At 35.0% G+C, this 10,733-nt stretch overlaps 2 protein-coding genes across 2 annotated transcripts in view; one reads left to right on the top strand and one right to left on the bottom strand.

Annotated features, from left to right (window-relative positions):
* Nucleotides 1-1,624: 1,624 nt before the first annotated feature.
* On the top strand, nucleotides 1,625-6,255 carry cenpv (centromere protein V). The gene is made up of 5 exons (XM_073839978.1): nucleotides 1,625-1,792; nucleotides 2,001-2,099; nucleotides 3,707-3,776; nucleotides 3,892-4,006; nucleotides 5,131-6,255. The coding sequence occupies exons 1-5, from the start codon at nucleotides 1,767-1,769 to the stop codon at nucleotides 5,265-5,267; spliced, it is 447 nt and encodes a 148-aa protein (XP_073696079.1). The 5' UTR covers nucleotides 1,625-1,766; the 3' UTR covers nucleotides 5,268-6,255.
* Nucleotides 6,256-6,264: 9 nt separating this feature from the next.
* Nucleotides 6,265-10,733, bottom strand: part of pigl (phosphatidylinositol glycan anchor biosynthesis, class L) — a 34,751-nt gene continuing 30,282 nt past the window's right edge. Inside the window, exons 5-7 of the mRNA XM_073839977.1 lie at nucleotides 10,494-10,525; nucleotides 8,239-8,372; nucleotides 6,265-7,584 (exon numbers count right to left, since the gene is read on the bottom strand). Coding sequence (XP_073696078.1) covers nucleotides 7,456-7,584; nucleotides 8,239-8,372; nucleotides 10,494-10,525 — 295 coding nt within the window. The 3' untranslated portion in view covers nucleotides 6,265-7,455. The remainder of the gene's footprint in view (nucleotides 7,585-8,238; nucleotides 8,373-10,493; nucleotides 10,526-10,733) is intronic.

Raw genomic sequence — 10,733 nt, 5'->3', positions numbered from 1 at the left:
TAGGTCATTTTCTCTGGGAGAGCTAACAGACATTGCCACAGCCATTCACTGCTGTTACAGTAGGACCTGACTTGCAAATAAAAGTCATGGGATATTGTTACAGGTTAACCTTGCTAGAGTTTATCTTAGGTGGTATCTCCTGTTATTACAAAAAAGGTCTAAAGTTATATTTTCAAGGCTTTTCTATACTGTACACTATGTGGTAGACAGTAATCTTTGCTTGTTCCCATGTGACTTTGTGTTGCCATGGCAGGAAACTAGCATGCATGAACAAAACTACAAACAAGATGAACCAGTTCTAATTTTGCTCTGAGGTATTGATGGTTACCGCCTGATGTAAGCAGTTAGTTTCTTCTACCAGAATGTACTGTACTGTTTGTGTGTTACCTACCATAAAATAATTACCCAAGATGTCTAAACATTAACTGGCTTGAACTTCAAAAGGAGACTGTATTGTGAAACCGCACTTTGAGCCTTGTTTATCTGGACAGTCATCCGCTTAGTGGATTAGTATCATTGTGGATCTGAATCAGGTCCCTGTTCCTTCTTCCGTGAGCTCGAACAGCTGCTAAAAGATAATCTAGATCACCTATCTAAACCAGTTTTCTTGCAAACTAAGAGAGGTGGGGGAGATTTTACATTTAGACCTATATCTGATTTTATATTAAAAGTAACAGCAGAGTGAAGGTTTAATCCTGGTGTCATCAGTTTGTTTTTAGGCTTTTAGATATGGTCTCGTCTGCTGTTACATTTGGGTCTCCATCTAAACCCAATGAGGCTTGGCACTTGAAAGTGCTCTAATAATATCACAGGCTGGGCAGCATTTATGTTAATATAAATGTGAGATTACTTTTTTACCTCACTGCTCTTCTTATATGAAAATATCAGTTTCAGTGTTTTTGCTTTGGGCTCTTAAAAGCAAAGACGTGTTTTCTATTGAAGAACTTAAGGAAATGGTTTACAGGAAATACATAAGATATAGCCTATGCTCTGAAATTCACTAGAAATTTCCTAAGTGTTAATGCCAGACCCGTGCTGATACACGTCACGCCACATCACCAGACTGAACTCGTGTTTATTCAGATCCTGATCTTGTACCTTGAACTTTCAGGAGTGTGTGTGCATATCATTTCAAATTTTTAACATCTTCCTGTAACTTAATCTCTTATTAACATCAGACATTACAAATACAGGATGTTAAGAAATAAGCATTTATGATAATATTTATATAACTTGGCTGTTTAAAAGTTTCACCATATTGTTTGAATATCTATGTCAACGATGAAAGGGTTATGATGAAACAAATAAGTCAATATAATAAAGGTTTTATATAAAACCTCTAACCTCTTTGTCAAAACAAACCGGTTTAGTATTTTTATTTCTTTAACAACATTCTGGCCCCCATTAAAGTCATGTGATTCATGTTTATAGGCTATCTGTATTTATTATGTATACATTATTTATTTATATTCATTCAAAACAGTTCAGCCTGTTTCGATCAAAACAAGTTTTCTGATCTTATCCTGGACTTTGTCTGGGCTTGTCTCGCAACAGCTGAAGGGGTGGAACCAGATGAAGCCGAGGGCAAAATGAGCTGGCCGAAGCATGTGACCAAGCCAGTCAACAGAGTTTTGCAAGCAATGGTGATACTTATCAACAAAGTCTGGAATGTTCTACAGCAGAGCATGACTTAACAGCTTAAACCGGTTAGGTTGAAGACGACAAACAACTGGTTTAGCATATATAAAGTTAGAGGTGCTAAACAAATGGCGTATGTAGCCAAAGACGAAAGGTAGGCTATGTAACCTTCAATTTCACTGCGTTATGAAGTGGACCAAAAGATTGAATGGAAAAAGGGGACATTAAACACACAATACACATGGGTGTTTATCTTGCTGCCCAACTAAAAATAATCCCTTAAATTACTACACATATATAAAAATATGTAAATACATTGGCCAATACAGATCGCCTGATCGTAAATATCCTGTTCTTTCCAGGGAGCGTGATGGTCTTGTGAAACACACCGGAGGTTGCCACTGTGGCGCGGTGCGATTTGAAGTGTGGAGTGCTCCACATTTACAAGTGTTCAACTGCAAGTAAGGACCAACTATAGCCATTAACACAGTCACAGGCACAGCAACAGGAAAATTGTCAAAACGTGTGATCACGTGGATGGCTTTCTGAATCGAGTAGTCATTCAGGCAACCGTGATTCATTTAGCAGTATGAATACCTTGGAGTGGGAAGTGTCATCATCTGGGTCATTCGACACACGGTGAAAAGCCTCAAATCATTCTGTGTAATGTCTTTAAATGTTAATGGCATCAGTTGTTGCCAACAATGTAATAGCACTTAAAGGAGTAGTTCATTTTCAGAAGAAAAATGTACAGATCATGTCATCCAAGATGTTCATGTCTTTCTTTCTTCAGTCGTAAGGAAGTTATGTTTTTGAGTGAAACATTTCAGGATTTCTCCTTTGGAGTTTCAACTTCCAAAATGCAGCTTCAAGGGGCTCTAAAAGAGCGGAGGAAATAAGGGTCTTATCTAGCAAAACAATGGGTTATTTTCTAAAATAAAAATACAAGTTATATACTTTTTAACCTCAAATGCTCATCTTGTCTAGCTCGGCAAGATGAGCATTTGAGATTAAAAAGTATGTAAATTGTAAATATTTTTTAGAAAATAACCGATTGTTTCGCTAGATAAGACCCTTCTTCCTCGACTGGGATCATTTAGAGCCCTTTGAAGCTGCATTTTGGAAGTTCAAACTCGGGGGCACCATAGAAGTCCATTATATGGGGAGAAATCCTGAAATGTTTTCCTCAGAAAACACCGTTTCTTTACGACTGAAGAAAGAAAGACATGAACATCTTGGATGACAAGGGGGTGAGTACATTATCTGTACATTTTAGTTCTGAAAGTGAACTACTCCTTTAAGGCAAAATATACTGATGCTCATATTTCTACAAATAGACCTACTCATTTGCAGTGAGTTGTTTACAAAATCATGATAAATTTATCTATTTCAAATAGTTCCTTACGGACAGACATAGGACAAAAATGTAAGATAAAGCGATATAAATGAATGATGATGCCATTATCATATGAACTCACAAATTTAGCTGATTGTTGCTGCTGAAAATGGTCAATTATTGTCATGTGGCTGTACTAATCTGTCTGACCAGAAAAAAAACCATTTAGATTAGCTACTATAGACTGCCAAAGGTTATAACAATTCAAGGAAAAGAATGCAAAAACTACTAAACAAAAGGCGTTTGACAACATTTGTGTTTGTTCTTATAATTTCTGGTCAGGTAGGTGGAATATTAGGCTAATATCTTAATTAAAACAGAGTGTATGTATCTGTACCAACTATTAACTTTACTTTGTCAAAATATTGCACACTTTTCTGCTTACTGAGTCTTTCTCAATAAGATTTAGCAGCTTCCACATGTTTTTCAGTGATTTAGACAGCATAAATTAGCAGAACAACGTGTGTAATCCATGCTGTTGTTTACACTTGAGTATTTCCAATATGTCCGCTCATCAGGGTAACTGACTAAACTGCGACGTAAGTGCAAACCCTTTATAAAACAACAAAACAACAAGTTGGTGAGCACAAGGTGGTTAGTCATTGTTTTCATATAAGAGACAGAAGTCCCTTTTTTCAGCTACTGATTCTTTTGCTTTCTGTTGTGTTTCAGTTGCAGTATTTGCACAAAGAAACAGAATCGCCACTTCATTGTTCCAAAGTCCCAGTTCACCTTGCTGCAGGTATGTGATTTAATGCATGTACACAGGATCTGGTTGAGCTCTAGAGGCTGGATGTTGATGTAAATACATTCAGAATGCAGATAATCCTAAATTATACAATTTTCATATTTCATAGGGCTCAGACAACATAACCACATACACATTTAACACACACATGGCCAAGCACACATTCTGCAAAACCTGCGGCGTCCAGAGTTTCTACACTCCACGGTCCAACCCTGATGGATTTGGTGAGTTAAAAACAGAAAGTGGACCATTTTTGGGATGTTTTATTAGGGGAAAAATTATTACAAATTATTACATTTTATTATTACAGAAAAATTCTCTGAAGAGTGAATATCAATAATTATAAAAAAAAAGTTGAACTTTTAGTTGAACAGCTATAAATTTTGAACAGTGAGATATCTTTGCCAAACTCAAAACACACAAGAGCTCAATCTGAGGTCACATGAAAAGAATCACAGAGCTTGGCCGCTTGGTGGTGATGCATAGCGAATCAGCGATGCAACAGTGTGTCCTATCAACATGAAAACTGGTATATAAAATCTTGGTTCAAAGCACCACAAGTGTCTGTAAGGACATTTGCGTATCTCAAAAAACATGGCTGTCATTGGTCAGTGAAGTTTGTGCACCTATTAGACAAACTTAGCAGAGGTACAAAACTCAATGGGCGTTTAGTAAAGGGTCCAAATATTCCCAAAAGCCTATAAAGCCTAAACAAAAACTCAAAACTTCACGAATTAATGTAAAATATGTGACAGGTGTCGCTAAATAAGCATGCAAAGTTTTATTGAGATCAGACCACGGATGGCGCTATAATGATTAAAAAGGCTTCAGAAACACTATTTCTATGGCAAATGATCTCAGATTGCAGAAAATCTTCATACATTTAGCATACACTAGATCTTCCCATTATACGATCAATCAATCTCAGTCTGAACAACTTGCCTCTAGGACAACTTCTGTCAATGAAATTGTTCTTTAGATATTTGACATTATTAAGAAAAAAAAATGATTTTACAATCTGACCATACGTGGCATTATCAGAGCCATTAATGTTGAAAATCATATTTCTATGGTAAATTATCTGGATGTGCCAAAATGCTTGTTTTACTAATTGATTTAGGTGACAACAGGCTTGCTAAATAATACACTGTATTTCTTCATAAATGCCATTAAAATAATTGCTATATTTATTATTTTTCTATGCAATTCTTACTTGCATAAAAAGACTGAAACTGTTTATAGTGCCTTGCTTTATATTAAATTATGGAACATTTCCTTGTTAAAGAAAAAAGTTGGCTCTGTTTTTATGTGTCTTTTTACAGTTTATAAATCTGCCATGTGTTTACAGGTGTGGCACCTCACTGTTTGGACCCTGGAACAGTCAGCAGTGTCACTGTAGAAGATTTCTGTGGGCAGAATTGGGAGGAAAGTATGCAGAAGCATCAAACTATAAGAAGTATGTCAAAACCAACAACGGACACCTAACTCAGTTTCCATTGGCCAGTTAAGCCCTAAATTTAAATTGTACTCTCCTGCTTCTTAAGGCATTTTCATCAATATATTAGTGACACCATAAATCAGTCTTGGGGTTTTGTGGCTTTGGTCTTTTACCATTGAGGCCTCTTAATGTATATGCTAGTGAACTACTAATTGTTGGCAAAATTCACCTTTACAGATATACACTTTCCAATAAATATTTATCTTCTAAGAAAATAGACCAAGAAGATTGATGAATAATCTTTTATACACAGCACAGGTGTATATATAGATTTTTTTGAAAGCTTTTTATAGCTGTACTGTCTAAAATGAAAACAGCATCTGCCCCAAATTGCAGGGATAAACTCTAGAGATTTTAAGATGAAGAAGAGATGATCTCTTTGGTATGTACTACCTGTTTCCTTAAGAACTGTGTAAACAGAGCATATCATATGTGACCCTGGACCACAAAACCAGTCATACGGGTCAATTAATGAATAAATAAGCTTTCCATTGATGTTTGTTAGGATAGGACAATATTTGGCTGAGATACAACTATTTGAAATCTGGAACCTGAGCGTGCAAAAAATTTAAATATTGAGCAAATCGCCTTTAAAGTTGTCCAATAAAGTTCTTAGCAATGCATATTACTAATCAAAAATGTTTTAATATATTTACGGTAGGAAGTTTACAAAATATCTTCATGGAACATGATCTTTACATAATATCCTAATTTTTGGCATAAAAGAAAAATGTATAATTTTGACCCATACAATGTATTTTTGGCTATTGCTACAAATATACCCATGCTACTTAAGATTGTTTTTTTGGTCCAGGATCACATATGAAAAGATGATATCAAAATTGAATGGAAATCATATTATATAGGCATTTGGAAGAACTTTTTTAAGACTGAATGATATTACACCCATGTTTGTATTGAGGGTGTCTGATATAAGGAAAACTAATAGAAAAATAAATTACCTTAAAGAAAGTATACTGCATGTCAGTCTTTTTTCTCTTTATCAAATGTATTTTACATTTTACATTGGAATATATTTAACGTCATCACAGAACATAAACTTCTAGAAATATAAGAACTCAGAAATGCATGTCAGTTTTGAAACCTTTCTAAATCATAAGATTTGGTACAGTACTTATTGATCCATTGGGAACAGTGCTTCAAAGTCTAAAAACAACAGTAACAGCAAATGTAAACAATATACAGAATCAAATCTTGTCCTGCATACTCAAAGGCACATTCTGTGTTTTGGATTCAACTACTGTATTAAAGGAGTAGTTCACTTTCAGAACAAAAATGTACAGATAATGTCCTCACCCCCTTGTCATCCAAGATGTTCATGTCTTTCATTCTTAAGTCGTAAAGAAATGGTGTTTTTTGAGGAAAACATTTCAGGATTTCTCTCTATATAATGGACTTCTATGGTGCCCCCGAGTTTGAACTTCCAAAATGCAGTTTAAATGCAGCTTCAAAGGGCTCTAAATGATCCCAGCCGAGGAAGAAGGGTCTTATCTAGTGAAACGATTAGTTATTTCCTTAAAACATTTACAACTTATATACTTTTTAATCTCAAACGCTCGACTTGCCGAGCTAGACAAGACGAGCATTTGAGGTTAAAAAGTATATAAATTAATAACTGATCGTCTTGCTAGATAAGACCCTTCCATCCTAGGCTGTGATTGTTTAGAGCCATTTGAAGCTGCATTTTGGAAGTTCAAACTCGGGGGCACCATAGAAGTCCATTATATGGAGAGAAATCCTGAAATGTTTTACTCAAAAAACATAATTTTCTTACGACTGAACAAAGAAAGACATTAACATCTTGGATGACAAGGGGGTGAGTACATTATCTGTAAATCTTTGTTTTGAAAGTGAACTACTACTTTTAAGCGCTAAACTCAAACCTCCCCAGAAAGCTGGCTTTCAGAATTTTGGATTGTTTGGGATAAAGTCTGTAAGGTTCATTATCCCAGCAGTTCTCCATTAGTGTTTGCAGGTTGGATATGCTGGCTGAACCTTACTGAAATATGCTGTCACTATACAGTACTTCAATGGCAGCATTTTTGGAATTAAGTTACATAAAGAAATAAGAAACATGAAGTAAACCTTTACTTAAAAATTCAGTGCATAGCCTTTGTCCTACTTAAACAGGAACAGTGCCCAAGACAATCTAAGCTAATAAATCTTCACATTCTTTGTTTCCACGGTGATGGCCTGGAATGTGTTTACAAACATGTAGCGCGAGAAAAGTATGTAGAGCCGGCGGAACCACAGCAGCTGAGAGCGATGACAGAGCATGGCTTTCTGAAGAAGAAAGAGGAGAGAAATTAACAGTCTGTAAGACAACCCTACTAAAAAAACAGCTAAAACCAGCCTGGGAGACCAGCTAAAACCAGCTACTTCCAGCTTAAACCAGCTAAGACCGTTTTTTTTTTCAGCAGGGAAGAGCAATGACATGCATTTTTTGAGTAGATAATTGAGAGTTTACTTAAATATGACTTCTGTATGACTTATATGAATATGACTTTTAAAAATCAGGTAGTTGACCTGGCTCAAGATGACAAACGATCACACAAAATGGTACCAGACAGGCAGAGCCAGTTTAGATTTTGGCAGGTCAGACAGATAAACTGTTCTATTCAGAAACCTCCCAGCAGGATTAGTTAATGCACACAGTAAAGGTTCAAAGTACCAATGAGTTAGTCAACAATGTAGCCTTTGTTTTTGAGAAGGAGCTTTGAGAAGTTGTGATTCATAGTCTGCCATTAAGTGTCCGGTCTGGGAATACATCTGAAAACGGTTGGACTGCAAAAACTGTGAAACACATGAGACACTTGTGGTAGTCATAACCAATCATTTGTGATCATTACTGAGCCAGGGTGTGTCTAGGTTTAGTTCTAGAGTAATTAAGTAAAATCAGAGCTTAAGCTCTACGTTTAAACATAATTTATGACATACCTTGGCACGTTTATACTCCTCCCATCCAATGATGCAGCAGAAATCAGAGGGAAGGAGCCAGCTGACAGGCAGCTCTAGGACTGACAAGTACTTTCTAAGTAGGCTGATGGAGTGGAGAGAGAAGATCTGACAACCTGTGGGGACAGACAGATTAAAAAATATTAAAAGGTATAAGCTTAGTGCAGGGTTTCCACATCATTTCATCTATGAATTGTTAGACTTTTCTAAGGCCTTTACAGCCAAGATAAAGATTTAATGAATTATTTTATAGCGATTGTATTCACAATAAACAGTTTCAATGTTGTTACTGTGGTGTGGTCTACATACTACTATGGATCTTTACCAAATTGAAAAAAATATATATTGTAATATAATGATTAGGACAAAATACAAATGGGTTGATCTGCACCTTCTTGGTTTGGTAAGGACTCGTCTCTTTAAACAGAATCTACAATATTGTTCAAGTTTTGAGTTATTCAGTAAGGATGTGTTAAAACAAAAAGTTACTTTTTGTAAAAACAAAAGATTACTATTTTAAATAAATACTGTCCTTCTGAACTTTCTATTCATCAAAGAATCCTGAAAAAACATGTTTCACTAAAACAACCATTTACATCATTGATGATAACCAAATAAGAAGCAAAAAAGCATATTCAACTGATTTCGGAAGGATTATGTGACTATATTTAACCCTTGTGCGACCCTTATTTCAGTTTTATTTTTGTTTTTTGTTATAAGTGTGCCTGTGTTAATGCCAACTGCATACATTTTAGCTCAGGTGTTATTTGTTTATTTTTATTGAAATTTTAATATTTCATCATTTCCTTAAAAAATCAATTTTACCCTCCGTACAAAAAATACTCACACTCAGGACCTTAAGGACAAAAATGTCCACATTGAAACCCATTATAACTGATTTTTTTTTAACTCAGGGCCATTTGACTATAAAATGATGCAATATTTGCTAATAGGCATTCATTCTATCGGCAAGGCTTCAAATTTGACATTTTGAAATTTTTTTTACTAGATTGTGATATTTTTTTTTATTTGGCATATACATAAAAAAACACAAATCTAACACTACATAAAAATATAAATGACTCAAAATTAATGTTGTTGTTCTTCACTGGCACACCCAAGAATCTAATAAGCAAAGAAAAAAATTCTGCTCAGTATATGAAAATTACTACTATTTTTCATTTTTTCATAAAGAAAAACACCTGTGGCATAATGCAAACGAACCAGCATTTAAAGGGTTACAATTCTGAAAACTGAAATTGAATGCTTGGTATCTATGGATAGAACAAATGCTGGTTAAAATATTGACATTAGTGAAAGTGGAAAAAAATATGAATAAATCATGGACATTTTTGTCCATTTTGTGTGACTTTTTTAACGCACAAGGGTTAAATAAAGTTATTCTAAAATGTATTAATATTTGACAATATTATAGTTTTACTGTATTTAGATCAAATAATGCAGCTTTGGAGAGTAACAGAGACAGCTTTTAAAAGATAGTGAACAAAGGGCATGAACAAGCTACTTAATGTGGGCACAAAGCAACCTCCTAATACTGAGTGTTAATGACAAGGTCATCAGAATGAAGATTTGGCTGATTAAAGAAACACTAGGGCCTAGACTAGAGGTTGACCAAGGATCTGTTACGTAAAATAAGATCTATCCAGAAGCAGATGGAAAACACTGGATTAACAGGACCAACTTGTCCTCAGTGTGAGTAGGCTGACTCTGAGAAAAAAAATCAGCTGATTCAGAAAATGTAATGTGTAAGATTAGTAACGTGTCAGGTTTAGAAAGCAGTCAGAAATAACATTCTAAAATTACCCTTTGAAAATATTTGAATCCTAGACAATTCTTCATGTGAAAGCATATCGACCCCTAGTGGTCTGAGTTGTGAATTGACCATTTCATCTGCATCAGTTCTGCTCTAATCTATTAAATGTTTTTAGCCTCATCATTGTTTGCTTTTAAACAGAATTGAGACACAGAAGAACTGTGATCTCAGGCATTTTCATTTCTTTCTAGCTTAGTGTTGGCTGTTCATGGAAGTATACTGGAAGTGTTTTCCAGAGTGTACTTAATAAAGTGTACCAGTGGGTGGAGTACTTTGACTATAAAACATACTAGTACTATGTGAGGTACACTGTCTTAAGTCTTATTCTAATGATGATTTATAATTTAAATAATATTATAAACATAATATTATGTATTACTTACTATAATCCAATGGCACTCACCTTCAGGTAGTCGTCCAGCAGAAACTAGATGCCTGTTGACATAAAGGAGAAAAACCCAAATATGATTAATATAACAAACTCACAAGCACATGTGGTCTAAAAACATATTCTTAATGAGAAAATAAATGAACCTGGTAAACAGACCATGCAAAATATTAATCCTTCACTCATATGCAACTATCACAGAAGGTTCAAATGCTCATTTATGCTTCAGAAGGAAAAAGCATTACGAGCCTTGTT

The sequence above is a fragment of the Garra rufa genome, chromosome 5 (genome assembly GCF_049309525.1).
Source record: "Garra rufa chromosome 5, GarRuf1.0, whole genome shotgun sequence".
NCBI classification, from domain to species: Eukaryota; Metazoa; Chordata; class Actinopteri; order Cypriniformes; family Cyprinidae; genus Garra; species Garra rufa.
Note: the sequence above shows the minus strand (reverse complement) of the source record. Positions and strands in the feature narration are given on the sequence as shown.